The 22,469-nt window shown below is 35.7% G+C and overlaps 2 protein-coding genes across 2 annotated transcripts in view; one reads left to right on the forward strand and one right to left on the reverse strand.

The window, feature by feature from the left end:
* The window catches only part of ADGRF5 (adhesion G protein-coupled receptor F5), an 87,787-nt gene extending 69,803 nt beyond the window's left edge, over nucleotides 1-17,984 (forward strand). Inside the window, exons 14-22 of the mRNA XM_049765319.1 lie at nucleotides 1,811-2,023; nucleotides 3,591-3,746; nucleotides 6,722-6,930; nucleotides 9,013-9,192; nucleotides 11,235-12,626; nucleotides 13,920-13,961; nucleotides 14,603-14,662; nucleotides 15,264-15,348; nucleotides 17,214-17,984. Of these exons, the coding sequence (XP_049621276.1) occupies nucleotides 1,811-2,023; nucleotides 3,591-3,746; nucleotides 6,722-6,930; nucleotides 9,013-9,192; nucleotides 11,235-12,626; nucleotides 13,920-13,961; nucleotides 14,603-14,662; nucleotides 15,264-15,348; nucleotides 17,214-17,293 (2,417 nt within the window). The 3' untranslated portion in view covers nucleotides 17,294-17,984. The remainder of the gene's footprint in view (nucleotides 1-1,810; nucleotides 2,024-3,590; nucleotides 3,747-6,721; nucleotides 6,931-9,012; nucleotides 9,193-11,234; nucleotides 12,627-13,919; nucleotides 13,962-14,602; nucleotides 14,663-15,263; nucleotides 15,349-17,213) is intronic.
* The window catches only part of SLC22A3 (solute carrier family 22 member 3), a 662,601-nt gene that overhangs the window by 173,979 nt on the left and 466,153 nt on the right, over nucleotides 1-22,469 (reverse strand). The gene's annotated exons all lie outside the window — the stretch shown is intronic.

Raw genomic sequence — 22,469 nt, forward strand, 5'->3', positions numbered from 1 at the left:
TGCTCTTGACAGACTCTGGAGACAATATGGGATGCCAGGAATTGAGCTCAGCTCTACCCTCCCTCAGTCAGCCATGTGCAAGGCAAATGCCCTACTGCTGTACTATTGCTCTGGCCTCGCATGTCAAACTGTTAAGTAATACCAGATCAAGATACTAAACTATATCTGTCCTCATTTAAATGTTCTTTCATTTTGTTTTTTATTTAAATTTATTCTTCATACCAACAGGAAATAAACAGATTATTTTGTATACTTATTCTAGATGATTTTCCTCAGGTTAGCCTGACTTCTTCAGAAAGCAGGTAATGAGAAGAAATATAAAGAAAACCAAAGGGTCTTATTTAACTATGCTGCTGGGAAAAAAAATGTCTTCCCATACTATCTCCAGAGCAGATGTTCATCCTCTCAGGGATACTAAAGTAAAATGCAGTTCTACAAATAGTCTTTGTAGTTCATTAATCTTATTCAGTGTTCTAGAGACAACCTTCTCTTTACATCTATAAGCTCAATACTTCTATCTTTGTTTCTTTTTTTTAAATAACTTTATTTAGGGGCCGGCGAGGTGGCGCTAGAGGTAAGGTGTCTGCCTTGCAAGCGCTAGCCAAGGAAGGACCGCGGTGCGATCCCCCCCCCCCCCGAGTCCCATATGGTCCCCCCAAGCCAGGGGCAATTTCTGAGCGCTTAGCCAGGAGTAACCCCTGAGCATCAAACGAGTGTGGCCTAAAACAAAGAAATGAAGAATAAAATATCTTTATTTAAACATCTTGATTACAAATATGATTGTAGTTGGGTTTCAGTCATATAAAGAACACCCACCTTCCCAGTGCAACATTCCCATCACCAATGTCCCAAATCTCCCTCCTCCCCGCCCCACCCTCACCTATACTCTAGACAAGCTTTCTACTTCCCTCTTTCATTCACATTGTTATGATAGTTCTCAGTGTACACTGAGATCTCTTTTTTATTATTATTATTATTATTCTTGGGCCACACCTGGTAGTACAGAAAGGTTTACTCTGGCTCTGCACTCAAGGATCGATCACTGGTGAGTGGTGCTCAGAGTATCATGGGTGGTGTCGGGGATCAAACGAGTTGGCAACATCCAAGGAAGCTTTAGCCATTGTACTGTCACTCTTGGCTTTTTTATTTTTAGGCATTTCTAGTTGAGGTTTAGCTAACTCCAGAATCCAGAGGCTGAGCTTTACCAAGAACAAGCAATCTCACAAGTTCTCCTCCCTTCCATATGTCTCCTTTATGATTCCCCCGCACCTCTGCATTCCTTGGTAGGGGCCTTGTTGCTCTGAAACCTGAAGAGCCAATTAGGGTGGGAGCAGGAGGCATCATGCATCACCCTGCTCTATGTTGCTAAGTTGTACATACACCAGAATTGTCATTTATTATCTGGGTAGATAAAAACAATTTAGTGTTGTGCTGGAGACTTAGATTGAAACTAATTCCATCTGCAGAGTCTGCTCCATATTGTAGAAACCATCTAATTTTAGTGTAAAAGATTACTCAGGTGACTGTGGCTTGATCCTTCAATATCTAGAAGACCCTGAAATCCTTTCTAGCAAGTTTCTCTTTCAGAGAGGTGGGATTGGTAGGAAAAACCCAGCCCTGAAATACTGATAGGGAAAACGCAGCCTCTTCTAAACCACACTGATGCAAGTACGTGGTATACATGTTCACACTTGATTGTGGCTTAAGTAACACAAATTGCAGTGCTGGTGTCAATCTCCTAAGTTCAGTAAATGCCTTTTATGTGGAACATTTATTTCATTCCTATGCTTAATTGTTTCCTTCCACTCAGGAACCTACCATTGCATATTTCGATATAAGAATTCATATAGTATCACCACCAAAGATGTCACTGTCCACCCGCTGCCTCTGGTGTCCAACATCATGGTTGATCCTTTAGATGGTGCAATTCTATGCAAAGATTCCCAGTACTTTAAGTGCTGTGTAGAGGAGGATGAAGACTATAAAGTATATTTCCAAGTAGATTCTTCTTTATTTCCTGCTGGTAAGATGCCATCTCTTAGAATGTTAAGAACATATTGTATATATATGGGATCTTAAAATTTTATCTAAAACAGTGGCCAAGAAACACTGAGATTGCATCAGAGACAGGATATAACAGAGTAGAATCTCAGGAACCCCATATTAATTCTTCTAATTTGCTATGTGACCCAGAGGCCATTAGTTTGTGGGAAAATTTCTTTTAGTAGGAAATGTTGAAAATAGTATGAAGATATTACAACAGATATATAACTCCTTCAAGTCTGTAACAGACTAGATACTAGATATTCTGATAGTCGGTTCCTCAATTTCCAAAAATAATCTCTTCAAATACACAGTTTAACATGAAATGAAGTAAGAGAAACAACCATGGGAAAAAGATTAATATAAATAAAATAGGGATACTGGTTTTTATCAAATCTTGGATTTCCCCTGGGGGGTGCATTTTGCCACAATCAGAAATCCAGAGCCTTGAATTCTAAAGTTCTAAAAGTTACTGCAAAGAGAAAGGCCTAGCTCCTGACTGGCACTCATTAGCATCCTCAAAGTATGACATGTTTAGTAAAAGGCAAGTTTTTTATCAGAATATCTTTTCACTAAAAGGCAAGCTTTACCTGCTAAAATTAAGAGTTTTTCCTCAATTATGAGTAGACAAAAATGTCCCTTAAAAACTATAACTCTCACCATTGCATTTATACTACTTATGTGGTACAGTCCTAAATCTAAAAAAACAAACACTTTCAAAATGGATTTACAAATTTACTTATCTTTTTTCTTTTTCTTTTTTCAAGAAATAGTCTTAGATACTTGTTTAATATTGAACAACAGATGGAAGGCAATAAATAAATGAAACTTCACAAGTGGCACATATCTATTAATATCTATTTTGTGTATCATAAAAGAGGGTATATCAAGCTAATGGATGTTTAAGTTTTGATATTTTACATTTTATAATATATATGTTTAAATATAATTAAGATTTCATAAAAAAATAAATAAATATCTAAATGAGTAATATAAATAAAAAGAACACTTGACGTTCAAAAAAGCAGGATTTCCATAAAGACTATAGAGTCCTGTAAAGCTGCAGGAGGAAAGTATCAGTCAACACATTTCAACAACTTAGGAGTTCTATGGACCAGATACTGAGTTTATCACTAGGAGATGAAAGAATAAATTACAGCAAGGTATTTCTTATTCAGTATCTTATTATCTAGTGTAGAAGATAGACCCATTAATAGGTGGTTGTGACCTGAGTGGTAAAAATGGGAGAGTTTAATTGCCCCTAAAGTGGTAGGATTGAGACAGAAAAAAATATTCTGATTATCCAAAATGGTTTAAGCATAGACATGGTATTATAAATAATAGAGGGAAAGTTTAGGCTTTTATTAAATAAATGCAAAATAACTTCTCAGAGTTTGAGGCCATAAAGGAAATCAGTGAAACCACATTGAAAGAGATCAGCATTCCTAGGGAAATTATTTTTTTTACTGATTTATGTTTATTGAGTTATTTTAACAAAATGTGTAATTTGAATACTCATGTTGTAACTATGAATAATTCTATCACAGCCAAAGAAGTCATTGGAAAGCAAGTGTGCTACAAATACCATTTCACGGCAAATTCAGTATCCCAGTGTCCCAGAAATATTGAGGTGTTTTGTCATTTTACCAATGGCGCTAATAATTCAGTCCGGAGTCCCTCTATGAAGCTTAATATGGTTTCTGGTGAGAACATCTTAAATTAATTTATATTGCTATAGTTTTAAGCAAGAATGTATTTATTCATACATATACACGCAAGTCATTATATATGCTGAATACCATTTGACCTAAGTATAGGGAATTTGGAAAAGAAGTGCTATTTGCTTTTCTCTCTCTTTTTTAATTGCTTTATTTAAACACGTGGTTACAAAATTGTTCGTTGTTGGATTTCAGTCGTACAATGTACACCATCCTCCATAACAGTGCACCCTTCCCATCACCTATGTCTCCTGTTTCCCTCCCCCACCCCCATTCTGCCTCACTCTCTCACTCTTCTCTTTTTTCTCACTCTTTTCTTTTTGACACTGTGTTGCACTATTGTTAATATAGGGGTGCCTGTTGCCTGTTAGTTTCTCCACTTTCAGCGCTGAGTTAGAGCAATGAGTTCCAACTATCATTTTCTTAATAGATGCTTCTCTACCTTAGGTATAATCACCACTCTTTGTGGGGAGCTTTCTACTCTGGGCTGAACCTCTCTACCTTTGTCTTTATTTTTCTGGCTATTATTTCCGTATTATCTCTTGCTTTTCTTTTATCCCACAAATAAGTGCTTTTATTCTATGTTTATCCCTTTTTCTCTGGCTCATTTCATTCAGCATAATAGTCTCCATGTCCATCCATCTATGAGAAAATTTCATAACTTTATTTTTCCTAGCAGCTGCATAGTGTTCTATTGTGTAGATAGATGTTCCACAGTTTATTTAACCACTCATCTGCTGTTGGGCTGTTTCTAGATTCTGGCTATTTGTAAATAGTGCTTTGATGAACATAGGAATACAGGGGGGGCATTTTTGTATTGTCTTTTTGTGTTCCTGGAGTATATCCCTAGAAGTGGTATTGCTGGATCATATGGAAGTTCAGTTTGTAGCTTTTTGAGGAATGTCCGTACTGTTTTCCCAAAAGGCTGGATCAGACTACATTCCCACGTGCAGTTAATGGGAGTTCCTTTCTCATTGCATTCACAACAAAAGGTGTTTTTAACTTGACTATTTTTCTTGCTTATCAGACAGAGAAGACAAGATAAAGAGCATATTTATGTATAATGTAGAAATGTTAAGTTTGAGAAATAGAGGCAGTCAGAAAAAGTGCTTGGTTGAACACTGCTGGAGATATATTGGAAGGAATTGACCAAGAAAGCTTTGACAATGAAGTCATATTTTAGCCAAATCTAGAAGGTTGAGCACTTTAGGTGTTAGGTTAGAGCAGATAGTTTTTGCAAGTGACTATGAACCAGTTTCTCTTGAAGAAAGGTATCTTTGGGGCCAGAGTGATTGTACAGTAGATAAGGCATTTTCCTTGCATTCAGCACACCTTTGCTCAATCATTGAGTTCAGTCTCTACCATCCCATATAGCCTTCTTTTAACCCTTTTGACCCTTTTAAGCTAGGAGTGATTCCAAGTACAGAACCAGGAGTAAGTAATTCCTGAACTCTGCCAGGTATGCCCCTACAAAAGATAAGAAAAGAAAGGTGTCCCTGTTAGTTTGCTTCTCTCTTGTAAGACAGAGTTACATGAAAATAATTTATTAAAAACTAGGTAACTGTCTTTCCCATTTTTTGTCATCACTGAGCCCATCTTCTCCTGCACAATATTTTTTAGGTAAAGGTCTTGATTTGGTTATTTTTTCAAGCACCCATTCATATTATGATCTTGAGCTTCTACCATCACCAGTTTCTTCCTAAAATCTTCTCAATCATAGGACTACTGGTATCTCAAAGAATCCACTGCTCTATATCCAAGTTTGTCTGTGTTTATTGAGTAATCTGTTGTACTTATCATACATGCTGGCAAATAATTCCTGGAGATTAAAACAGGCAGCAATGTGGAGTGTCTTGTCATTCTGAGTGATGGTTCCTTTGACCCTTTTAAGCCTATCTCTCCATGGATAGTCAAGGCTACCTTTTTGTTGTCTTCACTCCCATCCCATTCTTACCTCAGCCATCAATATTTTATGCAATGGTGGCATCTCAATGAATGGTGAAAGATGGTCTGTAAATAAGAGTCAGACCCTGGAAACTAGAGGTAGTGCAACAAATATCTTCCCATCCAAGTTTGGTTCTGTGTAGAGGTGAAATAAAATAATTATGAAAATGGGAGGGTATAAATGTTTACAAATATTGGCTGGAAGTGTCAGGGTAGATAATTGCTGGAATTTTTACCACAAATTATATTTTCTGATTAAGGCACTGCTTTCAATCTAGGTTGCATCCTAGAATCTCCGGTGAAGTGTAGAAAGTGATGATAGAATCCCAGTCAAGATGTTCCTATATCTCACCACAAAAAGTGATGAGTGCAATTAGAGAAATAACTACGTTGAGAACTATCATAACAATGTGAATGAATGAGGGAAGTAGAAAGCCTGTCTTGAGTACAGTCAGGGGTGGAGTGGGGAGAAGGGAGTTGTGGGACATTGGTGATAGGATGTTGCACTGGTGAAGTGCAACTACATGACTGAACCCAATCACAATAATGTTTGTAATCAAGGTGTTTAAATAAAGATATTAAATTTAAAAAAGATATTCTTATTTACTTGGTCTGGAGTGACCAAGTAATTCTAAGTAATTCTAATTGCAAAGTAATTCTAATGTGTCAGAGTAGAGTATTGTGGATTTAGGTATTGACTTCCTCAATTTTTTAGTAAACAGAGCATTTTTCATCTGGATCACACATTAAGTTCTTGTTTTCTTCATGTTTCATGCATTTAATAGGCAACAGAGATAGAATTATTGGGAATTAGAGGCTAGTTAAAATCATAATTTGTATGGAAAGCAATAAGGAGCTTTGGGAGACCAGGACAAAATAAGTAAATAGGGTATACTTACAAGTCAAAATAAACATGAATTCGAGCATCAACTTTCTTCTAGGTTTAATCTACCTTTTCTGTTTCCCTTTCTTCTCTATTTTCAATTGTTCCTTTGATTTCCATGTTTCCAATGCAGAGGAGAACGTCACATGTCAAGATTCTATATTAGGTGTTGGGGAACCTGGAAAAATAATCCAGAAGCTGTGTCAGTTCTCACGTGTTTCCAAAAGTCCAGGTAGTCTCCTTGGTGGGATCATGACCTATGAATGTGTAGGTTCCCAGTGGAAGATGAAGAGGAATGACTGTGTTCTGCCTCCAATCAACAGTCTTCTTCAACAGGCTAAGGTGCTCCTTTACTCATTTACTCTGAAATCTCAAGAGGGAGATCTATCTGATTTATCTTTATACTCAAAACTTGATTCTCAACATTTAGAGAAACTTTGGACTGGTTTGTAAAAGATATTTTATTAGTCTATTTATGAAGTTGCCCAGAAATGCCCAGAAATATTTGCTCCATTGTAAATATGGAGACTATGAGACTATGCTTTGCTCCCATTCCAGCTTCCATTATCTTCAAAGGAGGAATTCTATCTCAAATTACCCTCCTTTGAGTAACTGAAATCAAGAAAATAACTAAAATAAAGAGAAGAGCAAGATAAAATGAGAAATTTGTATAGAAATAAATGTTTTCAGTGCAAAAAAAGGAATTGGCCTTTTATTGCCAAAAGTTTGAAAAGTTTTTAATCTTAAGAGGTTGCAAACAGTTCTGAAGAGAAGACAAACCTACTTCTCTCACCTATACAATCCAGATTGCTGTATGTAGTAAGGAAATATTAATTTATTTTTCTAACAAAATAAGTTACCTGAAATTTAATTTGTTTAGAAATAGTGATTTATGTTATTTTATAACTTATAACAAATATCAAAGAAGCAACTGGTTGAACTGGAGCAATAGCACAACGGGGATGGCATCTCCTGAGCCTGCCAGGAGTAATTTCTGAGTGCAGAACCAGGAGTAACATCTGAGTACAGCTGGATGTGGTCCAAAAATAAAAATAAAAAACAAAAAAGAAGAAGCAACTTTTTATAGCAAATAATGACAGGTTCAGATAAACAGAACTCAATCATTTCTAGAAGAAAATTTTAGGAAAAGAGTGATAATGGTTTGTTCTTATCAAATTTTCATCTCTCACTTGTCTTACACCAAATTTGTTAGAATACTTATTGCATGCAAAGCATATTATGTATCAGAGTAATGAAGATAAATCAAACCTTGGTGGTTTGATTTGTTTTTATTTGCCTCTTCTTTATTTGCTTCTTCTTTATTTGCCTTAGTTGTTCGATTTATTTTTATTTGCCTCTTTATTTGCCTCTTCTTTAGTTGCCAAATCTTTATTTGCCTTTTCCACCTTCCATTTGTAGTGAATATAACTCATTGTCTGTACATGATTTTTCAGTTAATGTAACCAGAAAGCTCTGACAGAAAAAATTTATCCTTGATAGATAAAACATCAAGAATTTAAGTTTCCCTAATTAAGAGAAAAATTGCAATTTGAATTCAATATTATACCCTGGTTTTAATTCTTAATACTTATATATATATATTCAGTCTAAATGAGCATTAAAATTTATTATATTCAATTGGTTTATCTATTTCAATATAAATTAAATGAAAGTTTACTATGTGCTAGTTATATGACTTGTACTATTGGGTCAATATGAAATGTGAGGTGAGAAGTAAATAAAGAAAGATGACACATGATTTCTAAGAAATGTAATTCAAGAAAAGATAAAAGTAAAACACAAAAAATCGTATTTGCAAAAATACTAATTATGTAAGATATATTGAATAAAGTAAATTTTTATAATTCAGAGGCAACTTCTTTGGGTTTAAAACACTCATCAAATTCTTCATGAAGTAAAAACATTTGCATTCATCCTTAAATCATCAGTACAAGTTGAAAACTCATGTTGGATCATTTGGAGGCTTAACCATATAGCTGGACATTAGAACCAGGACACTCTGAGAATAAAGAGGGTAGTATTAAAAATACCATTGGGACAGAAGATATAGAACAACCATCTCCTAAAAGTTACTCTTAAGTCATCCCAATGATCTGTGTGATAGTAATATGGAAAAGAGGAGATTTCTACTATCATAAATAATTCAAGATAATCACCTTTTTCTAGCAATCAAAAGTAATTTTTCTTTACTTTTAACCAGTCATCAGGCTTTACATTCTTCTTTTATGTATAAGATTTTATTCCACTTTGAATAGCACATAGAAATACTTAAACAATAAGTAAATTCTCTCTACTTATGGAGATGAGGGATAAAGCAAACTTTTCTGAAAGGAATCAATTTCTTTACAGTAGTGGCTGTTGGGCTGTTTGTTTGCTTATCTATATTGGCTTTTGTTTTCCTAGGCTTTGGCCAAGAGTCCTTCTCAGGATGAAAAGCTCCCTATCTACCTAAAAGAACTTTCAATTCGCACTGCCAACAATGAACATGAGATCTCCTCATCTCCAGGGAGTCTGGGAGCCATTATTGACATCTTTGACTTGCTTTCAACAATTCGAACTGAAGTGAACTTAGAAATGATGACAGTAAGTTTAAATCTTTCAGGAGTTTGGTGTCTCATCTTTGATCCACTTAAATCTATGGTTTCAACATGTCCCGGACAACTTCTTATTTTCTTTTCCAAGAAAAATTATATAATTAGATTTACACAATATGCTTTACCAGCTTTTAGGGTATCAGGAAGTATTTCCAGCTCAGTACATCATCCCATATTCTTTATTCTTCCAGTTTAATAGTTTCCTTTTCAAGACATTAAAATGTTTTCTTATTGATTTGTTTATTTCATACATTAAAATAGAACACATTATATCTGATTCCTAGGAATGCTAAAGATATAAGGTTTTCAGTTTAGGTACAAGATGGAGATTCTCAGTAGTCTTGCAACTCAGGGTTACAATCAAGATTCTGGAAGGAATGAGACTATGTCCAAAAAATTTTAGATAGTAAAATTTTAATAAAGGAAGATATAGAGGTAAAGCCAGGGTAAAAGAAATGAACAAATCAAGTTGGGAAAGTACCCAGAGATCAACAAGATTTAGGAGTAATTACTATCCTAGAATTAAAGTGAAATGTGACATGTGAGAGAGAAAGACTTGGAGGAGGATCACTCAATAAGAACTAGGAATAGATTTGCCAAAGACCTGCTAAAGAGTGTTGGGGTAGGGGTAGAGGTATGATATTTATAGAAAAATATATTTCTTTTTTTCTACTCTCTCACCTCCTGTCAAAATTTTATACTGGTCAAACTCAACCAGAAGCAAATGGAAAGCAGTTTGGCAATAAGAGTCTAAGGAGGTTATGAAATAAATATCCTTGAGCTGCTATAAGAAATTTCTACAAATTAGGATGGCTTATAGTTATATAAAATGAGTTTATTATAGCTCTTGAGGCTAGAAGTATAAAATCAAGAAGACTCAAGACTCTATTCCTCTAATAGCTCCAATGAAAAATATTTATTTGCCTCTTCCACCTTACCTCATCTCCAGGTATTTTTTGATTTATGCTGCATATTCTAATTTCCGACTTTGTCTTTACCTGATCATCTCCTCCTTTTTCTTTTATACGGGTGATCATCATAGGATTTAGATCCCACCTAGGTAATCTAGAATTATTCCTTTCTAGGATCCTTACCTTTATTACATCTGTATATAATGTCATAGTCATAGGATCTGGATACTATAACATGTCATTTGTAGGTTTGCCTTTCAGCCAACTATAAGAGTTAAAGTTTCAGAAAACAGAACCAGGCAAATACGTGCAAAGAATTTATTTTGGAGAATTTATACTTCGTGAATACACATATAAAATAAGCTCAAATTTGTGGGAAAGGAATCAAATGGTTTAGCCAAATAAGAAAGATGTGCTTGGCATCACTAGTCCTGACTGACCTTGTGTTGGAATGTGCTTTTTCAAACTTTCTCACCTTTGCTGTTAAAGTATCACCCACAAAAATGCATTTGTAGGGACCTGAGCAATAATATAGCAGGTATTGTATACTGACCGCCTTGCATGTGGCCAACCTGGGTTTCATCCTCAACACCCCATATGTTCCTCCCAGCACTGCCAGGAGTGATTTCTGAATGTAGAGCCAGAAGTAACCTCTGAGCATTGTCATATATATATATATATATATATATATATATATATATATATATATATACACATGCACATATATAGATATCTTTGTAGGCTTAACATTTAAAATAGAAACAAATAATCAGGGTCCTGAGACAGTACAAGAGGTAAGAAGCTTACTGTGCATACCACTTACCCTGGCTCAATCTTTGACACTGCATATGGTTCCCCAAACACTGCCAAGGATCATTACTTTGTACAGTGCTAACAACAACACATGACCACTGCTGGGAGTGGTCTAACTGCCAATAAATAAATAAATAAATAAATAAATAAATAAATAAATAAATAAATAAATAAATAGAGCAACACACATTTTACTCTCTCCTTTGCCTATTAAATCACTAAGTCACTTTCCAAGGAGATTTTTCTTTTATCTTTCCTGTTATAAAAATAATTTAGTTTACTTGATCTCATGTCATACTTATTACAGCATATTCTCTCGACGGTCAACGTCATCCTTGGCAAGCCCATTTCAAGTGCCTGGAAGGAGTTGCAACAGAAACAGGTCAATCAAAGCTCACAACTATTGTATTTAGTGGAAAAATTTTCCCAAGCCTTTCAACCAGAAGAGGGCGATGTTACCTTCATCTCTGACGCTAATGTGCAAATGAAGAGTATGGTAGTCAAATCTGCCCCCAAACCCTTCAAACAGAGTTTTGTTTTCCCAAAATCTAAACTCTGGGGCAATGTGGCCATTGATGAGTGTCAACTGGAAAACTTGGAGCCAGATTCATCAATTGTCATAGTGGCTTTCCCAACTCTCAAAACAATCCTTGGCCAGGACAACCAGAGGGAGAATTTTGCAGACAGCTTAGTGATTACAACCACTGTCAGCAACAATAAAACCAAGCCATTCAGAACTTCCATGATTTTTAAGAACAACCACCTTTCTGGTGGAATACCAAGTTGCGTCTTCTGGAATTTTAACCTTGCCAACCACAGTGGAGGATGGGACACCAGTGGGTGCTACATTAAAGAAGTTAATGGGGACAGCGTCTCTTGCAGCTGTGAACATCTCACATCATTTTCCATCCTCATGTCGCCTGATTCCCCAGACCCTGGCTCCCTCCTGAAAGTTTTACTGGATATCATTTCCTACATTGGCTTGTGCTTTTCCATCGTGAGTTTAGCAGCCTGTCTAGTGGTAGAAACTGTGGTCTGGAAGTCAGTGACCAAGAACCGGACTTCCTATATGCGTCACATCTGCATAGTGAACATTGCTGCCTCCCTTTTGGTAGCTGACATATGGTTCATAGTGGCCGCTGCCATCCATGATCATCACTATCCACTCAATGAGACAGCGTGTGTGGCTGCCACGTTCTTCATTCACTTCTTCTACCTCAGCGTCTTTTTCTGGATGTTGACCCTGGGTCTCATGCTCTTTTATCGCCTGGTTTTCATCTTGCATGATGCCAGCAAGTCAATTCAGAAGGCACTTGCATTTTCTCTTGGCTATGGTTGCCCTCTCATCATATCAGTCATCACAGTGGGAGCCACCCAGCCACAGGAAGTCTACACAAGGAAAAATGCCTGTTGGCTCAACTGGGAGGATACCAAGGCCCTGCTGGCCTTTGTCATCCCAGCACTGATCATTGTGGTGGTGAATGTAACCATCACAGTGGTGGTCATCACCAAGATCCTGAGACCTTCTGTCGGAGACAAGCCAAGCAAGCAGGAGAAGAGTAGCCTCTTTCAGATCAGCAAGAGCATTGGGGTTCTCACTCCCCTCTTGGGACTTACATGGGGCTTTGGTCTGGCCACTGTGTTCCAGGGAAGCAATGCTGTGTTCCATATTGTATTTACTCTCCTGAATGCCTTTCAGGTAAGTACTGCAGTGCAGGACACTTATTACGTATCTAGGATGCTGGAACAATTTAATGACAGAAACACAAACAGGGGTAGGAATGAGGAATGATTTAGTCCAGAAGAGGTCCTGGCCCTACTGAGTGGTAATTATGAGAACTCAGTGAGATATCAAAGTAATAATGAGAATTCCACAGAGCTTCTTCTGCTCCCATGGAACTTCATGACTCTTATCACCTGCAATATAATTTTGTTGCATATATAACTCTCTTCTAAATGCACTGATAATGAAATTAAGGGAAAAGTTTCTTCCCTATACTATTTTACTATTTATTCTGTATTATCTTTATGCAGTCTCTTATCTTTAAACTGGAAAGACCACTACTAAATGAGTTAATTACTCTAGTTAATTTTTACAAAGTATTTAGTGAACTCTGTTTTTGCAAACTTGAGCTCATGAATAACATCTCTTTTATGTATTTGTTCCTAGAATAATAATAATAATAATAATAATAATAATAATAGTAATAAAAACCTTGCCTCAGAGTGGGATCTCAATAACCCTTTGGAGAATGTAATAAAAACTATGTACATACTATGTTCTTTGGAAAATTTGCAGAAGAATGAAAGAACAAATGTCGTACATGTTTCATCTTACTTTAATGAGAAGAATACTCATTCTTATAGTATCTAACTAATGACAATAAAAGCCAAATGGTTAGAAACATTTTCAGAAAGATATTTTATGCATAAGAAGTGAATATTTCATTTTGTCTTATGTAATAAAGGTGTGATAAGCACAGATCCATATGAGCCCAGGAATTAGGGGATTTCAAGGTAATGTTGAAACAGTATCCCCTGTATTTTCCTGCCAAAATAATGCAAATCTTAACTACTACTGGGCTCTTGGCTCTAAGTTAAAAAGCTTATGTCTAGTGACATTAATGATATTGAATGTCTTGTCTAGACTGGAGATATTATCTTACCTCATTCCCCAGGCTTTCATCACAGATTCATGAGAACAATGTGACTATAAGATGACTATATAAAAACATAACCAGCTGGACCTCTCAGTCACCACTGGAGGAAAAGAGAAATAACATTATATTTTGAGATTTTAATTCTCTTGGTGGGGTTCATCTACACTTCACTTAAATTTATTTAGTGTGTCCATTCAAAAACATATTAACTCAAATTCCCTGCCAGATGACTAGTAATTAATATTTTACTGTAATTTTTATTATAATTTACTATAATTAAAATAATCATTTTAGACTATGATTAAAATAATAATCTTAAATTATTTTGTCAGGGATTATTCATTTTACTCTTTGGATGCCTCTGGGATCAGAAGGTAAGAACAATAACAGTTTCCTATTCCTAGAAAGTCTAAAGTGCTTGTGGACTGTTGAATTTATGATGCTTCCTTCTTATCTACCTGCCTCCCTTAAACCCTTCTCCTTTCTTCCCTACTTTCCTCCTTCCTTCTTTTCCTTTCTTCCTTCCATCTTTTTTCTTCCTTTCCTCTTCCTTCATTTTTAAGTTCTTTTTTGACTATTTTAATAGATGCTATTTAATAGATTTTATTAGAATGAGAAATTTTTGTACTTGAAATAAAATATTTTAGAGTATTTTAATTAATATATTTAAGAGCAAATCTTTAAATAAGGCCATCTACTGTTTATATTCAACAATTTTATTTTATACTCATAATTTTTTCAGTATACCACATAATTACATACAGTTGGAAATTAGGGTGTTCTGTTAATGTTAGAAGCATTCATTAACTTTACTAAAATAACTTAGAGGGTGATAGACTTTCCTTATTTATTTGATTATATACTTTAAAGGATGTGACATCCTTCTATGTAGCACGCCATATAAGTCTTATGTAATTTGGTACCTGTATAGATTACATTATGGCTATCAGCAAAAGTTGATACATTGATATCATTTATCAATACCATTTACAATGGCTTCTTCGAAATATTTCAGGTACAGGAAGCTTTACTGAATAAATATTCCAGATCAAAATGGTCTTCACAACACTCAAAGGTAAATCTTTCCCATGAGAAAATACAAGGGAATTCTAGACAATTCACCTCTCTACAATCATTTCTAGTATAGTTTATCCTATTTTTTTGCTTCTCCTCTCATCCTGCCTATTACAGTCTTTAGGCTATTATTATGCTGCCCCACATAGTAAAAGGGGATTCAAATAAAACAGATTGTTTCAATTGGTTGATTAAGTGAAACTTTAAAGAGAAACAATCTTCTGAAGAAACGCAAGGCAAGAGAGAGCACAAGTTGAGGCATCATGAATGGAATTTTTTGGGTAACAGAAAACTGTCACAAAGTGACTAGTGCTCAAATATACTTGTCTGTTTCCATGTTTCAGAACTTATTATGTCTCTATTAAATAGCAGAAAAGATATTTGGAAATTATTTTCCTAAGACTGAATGAGATTGTCCTCTTTCCCAGTAACTCTTATTTGCTTTGCTTAAAGTAGAGATTAGAGTTCTTTAGAACACTCATCTAGAGGGACCTGTACAAAGATAATGACCAATAGAAGACAGCAAATACATCTTCCCAGAGCTCAAAAGAGGGCCTTCGTCTAACACATTTGCTAATAATTGTCTCTTTTTTCTTTTCTAGTCAACATCCTTAGGTTCTTCTACACCTGTATTTTCTATGAGTTCCCCAATATCAAGAAGATTTAACAATTTATTTGGTAAGACAGGTAAGTAGTGACCTCAGGTCCTTCGTTGTTCACCTAAACAAACTTAGTCTGTCATTCCTACTAATGTCATTGACTTGCAATAGTCTCCTTTTGGACAAAAATTAACTATATAAACTTATTTATATTTTACCAAACAACAGAGAGGTTGTTAGAAGGGGCAGATACTTTCATTGATCAATTAATTGTAACAGGAAGAAAAATAGGTAATCTAGATATATTATTGAAGAACTAAATGTTAAAACTGCAGCAACTATAAAAATGGGTCTTGTTAGTTGTCAAATACAGTTTATTTCTCCTAATGTCACATGGTAACAGATCTTATTTCTGAGTTAATGCACAGCAACATTAAAGCATACACTTAGAAAATCATGCTATAAGATCCCATGCTGTGAATTATTTTACCTGTATTTTGCTTTTTGCTTTCTTTATTAAATTTCACTTTGATTATTTCATATTGTTACCTGTCTCCAATCTGCATACATATAGGGAGGAGTGGTCCAAGTTAGTTGTAGTAGCAATATCCATAGTTAAAATTTCTATCTTAAAAGATATAAAATTCAAAATACCCATTGTAGAACAATGGACTTGAGTATTTTGGCACTCTGAAATTGCTATTTCATGATGCTACTCCTTCCACTAAAATAATCACCAGAATTCCTTCTAGTTTCTTGACACCTGGCACATGTCAAAATTCATGATCTTGAAATGTGTCGATATTCTAGACCAAATATTATCATATAAAAGCAGTTACTCAGAATGAATCCTCATTGTTAAAGCTCCAGAGGACATGTCTTAGCTGCTTCCATTGATCTTTGTTCATGAAACATGATCATCTACACTTTTGAAGGCCATTGATTACCTCTGTTTAGAAATGAGCAAATCGCAATTTTCAAATTGGCCAGAACTGACGCTATAGATCTTAGCCATTTACTTTAATGTAAAAATTATGAAAACACAGTAAAATAAATCTATGGAATCATAATATGAAGTTGTAAATAAAATGTGTTCCTTGCTGCTGAATCAGAATGATCAAAGTTGGATTGGGATCCTGATCCCAAAGTATGAAGTCTGAGATTCCTTTCACTCATGGGCCAGAGTAACCTGTCATGGGTCACTCATAGGCAGGCTGGCCCATTGGAGGGGTCAATAATTATTATAACTTTGATTTATATTGTCAGCAGCCCCAATGAATCCCCCAGGCAATGATGGAAACCCTGTTAGCAGTGACAGTTCGTCAATCTGATGGTAGGGTGGGCACTGTGATCCCCCATACTCTGGCCCCACTCTGCTGTGCTTAGTCCCCACCCTCTCGCTGACACAAGCCCTTAGGCTCATTCAGGACACCCTTTTGGCCACTTTTACTGTCATGTTCTTGTTGCATCACCAGATTGGTGCTTCTTTTCTGGTCCAGTTTAGCCTTTCCCTGTCATGTCTCTGTTCTTTCCTATTATTCTCTTCTTTCCACCTCACCCCCAGCTCAGTCTTCAGATTTCTCCCTGTTCTTCCTTTCAGTCCACTTCTCAATAGCTTCCCACTTAAAAGGGCCAGGGGAACTTCCCTCACGAGGCTGTTGCCAGGCCCATGCATGTGGTAGCATGTGGAGAGGCCCATGCATGTGGTGGTCTGTAGCAGGTGGAACACTCCCTTTCCTTTGCAGAAATCCCATTGCTGGGATGACATGAAGTAGCTAGTGCTTCCACGCATGCTTATGGAAAGAACCTGGCACATTCTCGGGCACTTCCAGCGGGCATAGGTTTGTTCCAGGCATGGCCAAACTAATCTGACTTTGAACTGGAGCGTCCTCTTTCAGAGTTTAGGAGCTTCAGACTGCAGGACAGCTCTGAAATTGTTGCTCTATTTTTTAGGAACCTACAATGTTTCGAGCCCTGAAATGACAAGCTCATCGGTGGAAAACACATCCAGTGCTTATTCTTTGCTTAACTAACAACAGAAAACTACTACTCATGTGACCTCTTGGGACAAGTGGATGTTCTCTGAAAAAGAGATTCTTTCAAAGCGCTGGGTGAAATGATTTCTTAGAAGATTTCTGGGAGCAGATGCTGAAAAAAGACTTTCCTTAGAGAAGAGGTTTCTTTTTTAAGAACAGACTAAATGCAATTTTTACCTTTTTTTTCTGTTTAATACCAAATGTGTATAGTATTTAAGTGAAGCTCCATGTCCCCTTTGGCCCAACTTCTCTGTCTATATTGTAAAATAGAATTCTGAAGAGACATTTTCACTTCTTTCCACATTGGGCTTTGATGCAAATGAGCTTTGATTAAAATAATAAGTCAAAGGCTAAAAACTAGGAAATATTTCCATGAATTCTTTAAAGTAGAATAGAGAGGAAAGGAAGGGAGAAAGAACAAAATATAAAGGAAAATAGAAATAAAACATTTAAGGACCATATTCATATTTTATTGTAATGAGCTAGTATTCAGTACTGCAACATTAAGGATTTAAAACTGGCCTTAAAATGCACACTGATGGAGCTAGACCAATAGTACAGTGGGTAGGACATTTGCTTCACACACCGCCAACCTGGTTTCTATCCCCTGCATCTCCTCTGGTTCCCTGAGTACTGCCAGTGAGTCGTGAGTGCAGAGCCAGGAGTAATCTCTGAGTTTAGCCGTGTGACCCCCAAAAACAAAAACTAATAAATAAAAACGGAAACTATTCCATAAAAGTTCAGGAGACAGAGAGAGGGAAAGAGAAAAAGAAAGTGTAGGAGAGAGAGAAAAGACAGAGACAGACAGAGAAGGCAGAAAATAGAGGACTATAAGCAGGTGAATAATAATATTTACAAAAGAGTCATGATTGTTTTGATGTCAAATACAGCTATATTACGTTTGCACGTTAAGGTCAAGTTAAGTGGGGCTAGTGTGGAGAGAATGTGACAATTACCATCAGTAGAACCTACTGCTGATCATATTTTTTATAGTTTATCAGATAAATCTTGTAGTTTGTTTTGTACCACACTTGAAAAGTAAATAATGTAATTTTACAACTATCAATTGCCAAGTTTGATATATTAAACTGAAACCAGACTTCAACTGTCATATGTTATTTTTCACAGCTTTAACCAGGTACTTCTCTGTGCAATATAGAATAGATTTTAATAATCATATAGCCTTATATGCTATTCTTGTTATTTTAATGTTGATTTAGTGGTTCTAGGATGTTGTATAGTTTTTTTAATATATTAGTTATTTTTAGTCCTCAAGTTCCTAAATCAATATACAATGCAAGTTTGATTTTTTTGTTTGGTTGGTTTTTTGCTATTGGTTTTGACGGTGGTGGTGGTAGTGGTGGTGGGGTTCTTTTGTTTGTTTGTTTGTTTGTTTGTTTTGGGCTATATCCAGAAGTGCTCAAATGCTCTGAGCCATAGCCAGCAGTGCTCCTTGCTCTGCACTCAGGATTCACACCTGGAGGGCTTGGGGGAACCATATGGAATGCCAAGAATCAAACTTGGATCCACCACATTCAAATTAAGTACACTAATCATTGGACTATAGCTCTGGACCTTATATTGAGAGTTTTAATGGTGTTATTAATGTTTATTCCAACCATTTGGAAATCTTCCAGAAAGAAATTTCACAGCAACTAGTCTATGACATTTGATGGTGAGGAATCAAACTCCCAAGGATTTTATTGTGAATTTTGTGTTTATACCTTTCATATACTACAAGTATTTATTAAAATTGCATTCTTATTAAAATTAACCATGTGGTGTAGCTACAGCAAGCATACATTCTAAATCTCAAGAAAGCAATGAGAAGGAAAACCCCACTTTAGTGCATTCACTCCAGAAATATGGACTTTGCTATTCAAATAAAAACTAATAACCTAAATAGATCCAGATATCAGAAAGACTGTACAAAAGAAGTAGAGTCCCAGCAACCATCCATTTACAGAGGTTCCAAAGAGTTCTTCCATATTATTTTTTAACACTTTTAAACCTGTTCCTCTGTGAGTAATTTTAAACTACTTCTTGTTCATCTTTTCTTGAGAGGAGGGGATAGTGGGACAAACTGAAACCATAAAATATATTTAGTAAATGACCCCTTGGTTTTTATATATTCACAGATGATTTAAAATACTGAATCCTAGTTCTACATGAAACTTGCCACACCACCAGCCCTACTCAATGTTGATGATTTCTAAAGGAAATGATTGCTAGCTGATGAAATTGCTAGGACAAGATTAACTTTGGGCAGAACTAAGTATCCAGAAGACAGAGTCAGGACCTAGTAAATGAGCAGGAATTCATGAGAAAATAAGAGGAATCGGAGAAAGCATGGCTCTGTCTCATTTCGTTATTGCCATTAAATCAGGGAAGGTTGAGGCAGGGTTATATGAGGTACAGTGTTAGGATGATTCTCTTATTCTGGAGAGCCAAAGAAAGCTCTATGTTCAGGAGAAGGTGTGGTTTTCTACGTTAAAAAAACACAATGGGACAAGAAATATTGGACTTCCACCCACTTCCGTAGGAATTCCTCAGGAATTGTGTTTAATGCTCCCTCAGTAATGACAGGATCTTTCAGCAGAGTACTATAAGATGTTGATCTGTCTCTGCCTACTTGCTCTTAGATTTCTATATTATGCATGTGTGAATGTATGTACACATGCACCTGATGCACAACACACACATTCATGCATGTTTATCCTCCATTTTTCAAGAGATGGCTGGGAATACAAATTCCAATAAAGTTACAAAAACCAGATCTAGGTCAATCTGTAATGTCAAAAATCAATGAAAACAAAATCGCACCACTTTTCTGTCCATATTACAAGATACATAGTTGAATTATTTGGTTTTTCCAAGGATATCCTAAAATATGCAGTAGACTTCAAAATTATTGGAAGTAATCAGTGACCCTAAGTTTTATGTGCACAGGCGTATCTGCTTGGCTTGAGGGAACCCAGTTCCTTATTGTTTGTTTTTAGTCCATACCTGGTGATGTTCAGGGGTCGTCATTCATGGCTCTGTGCTCCTGATTATGCTCAGGAACCAAATGGGATGCTGAGTGTTAAACTTGGTTTGGCCTCATTACCTGCTATACTATCTCTGCAGCCCCAAGTAGCATTATTTCTAAAGGTAAGAAGAGGAAGTAGCAACCTGGGCTCTTATTTTGGTGCAATGTCAGTTATGTGGTCAGCTTTACTGTGTAGAATCCATTGTTACTTAATGTTCCTAATATTATGTGAATATCATTGCCTCAAACCAAAATTTTCTTGCATGAAAGTATGTCTATTAAGTAAAACTCTTGCAAAAGGCATTTATGCTTATCTTTTGAGGTTATATGTTTGAAGTATTCACAAAGGAGTGTTTTATATAAACTACAGAAATATTCTCTGCAAATACTCTAAGTCTTGTGTAATATCTCCTCTTTTGAATGAGCCTCCTTCTTCCCTGTTTCTTTTCTTTAATAATACATTAACATTAAATAATATATTTTTATACCTACTGCTACCTTTTCCCAGATAACCTGAGTTCTATTACCAATACAGCCTGGTTCATCTTTTTATTTTGCTGTATATCCTTATATCATGTGCAAGTGGGTATGTTCACCCAATACTTATCTTTCCCCTTATAACTTACTTCACTTTCCATAATTTCTTCCAACTGGTTTTATTTTATTGCTAATAATAAAAAAAGTAATATTTTTAAAAATACCTAGATAGTATTCAATTGTTTCACATCTCCTACGCTGAGTCATTTATCAATAGACACTCTGGTTGCTACAGAATTAGCTATTATAAATAATGCTATAATAAATATTGGGGTGATATCACATTTTTCACTAATTTTGCATATCGTATACTCCCTCTCTACTATTTTTGTTTATATGAAGATACATAACATGTAAAGAGGTAAATAAAAGTTCATGGAATTTTTAGGATGTAGTTTGTTGGGAAACGAAGGAAGACTTGGGAAATCAGTCGTCTATGGTTTATGTAGAAAACCTCAGAAAGTTGATATTCAAAAGGTTCTTTAAAAAATTGTACAAAAAGTTATGGCAATCAGTGGGTACAGAAGTCAGGGTGGAGTTATTCTAAGAAAGTCACAACCATTGGAGGAGATAGTGGGCAGTAAGTATGGTCATAGAAATCTATCATATGCTTTTTGCACCCAGCAATGAGTCAAGTAATCAGAGTAATACAAATATGAGTCCCTATGTGTACAAAAGAAGAAGCCCTACATAGGATATATCATCTTTGTGTATTTTCACAAAGTCTGTGGAAATGGTATCACTTCATTTCAAAGACATTAATTTTAAAATTAGGTGCTATAGGTTTATAAAATTATGGCTTTGAATTTTAAATCATGTCTTAGAATGTCAGTCCTCAACTATTTCTTTTTCATGTTTATAACAATAAAATATGTAAAATATATTAAAGTTTTCTTTTTTGTTTTATTAAGATAATAGCTAGTGAACATATTTTAGGTATACAGAAGAGGGTCACATTTCTTCAAATGCCCAGCACTACCCACAGCAAGCTCTAATACTTTCCAACAATATTCAGTCAATCCTTTCTAGCTATACTACCAACTCCCAGCTCAGCCCTCCCCCTAATGTGTACATTTAACCTTCCCCACTGTAATCAGAGTCTAAGAACCATTTTTGGTTGATCATTTTATTTTTTTATATTTCACATAGGACTGGCATCAGATGACATTTGTTTCTCTTCTTTTGGCTTTTTAAAATAAACATGACCCTCTAGTTCTTTTTGTTTGTTTTATTGTTTTATTTTGGGACCACATCTGGCAGTGTTCAGGGATTACAGAGTTCCTGGCTTTTCACTCAGAAATTACTTCTGGCAGACTCAAGGGGCCATAAGGGATGAATTGGATCAAACCCAGGTCAGCCACATGCAAGGCAAGCAGCTTATCTACTGTGCCACAACAACCCTTCAGTTGTATTCATGTTGTCAGAGGGAAGATTTCATCTTTTTTTTTAAGTTAAATAACATTCTGTGGTGTTTATATATTGCATGTCCTTTAGTACATATTTGTGAATAAACACTAAGTTTGTTTCTGTATGTTGGCTATTGCGAGGAAAGCTACAATAAACATAGAGGTACATGTGTTTTGGAATGAATGCTTTGTATTCCAATAG

This window comes from Suncus etruscus, chromosome 18 (assembly GCF_024139225.1).
Source record: "Suncus etruscus isolate mSunEtr1 chromosome 18, mSunEtr1.pri.cur, whole genome shotgun sequence".
NCBI lineage: Eukaryota > Metazoa > Chordata > Mammalia > Eulipotyphla > Soricidae > Suncus > Suncus etruscus.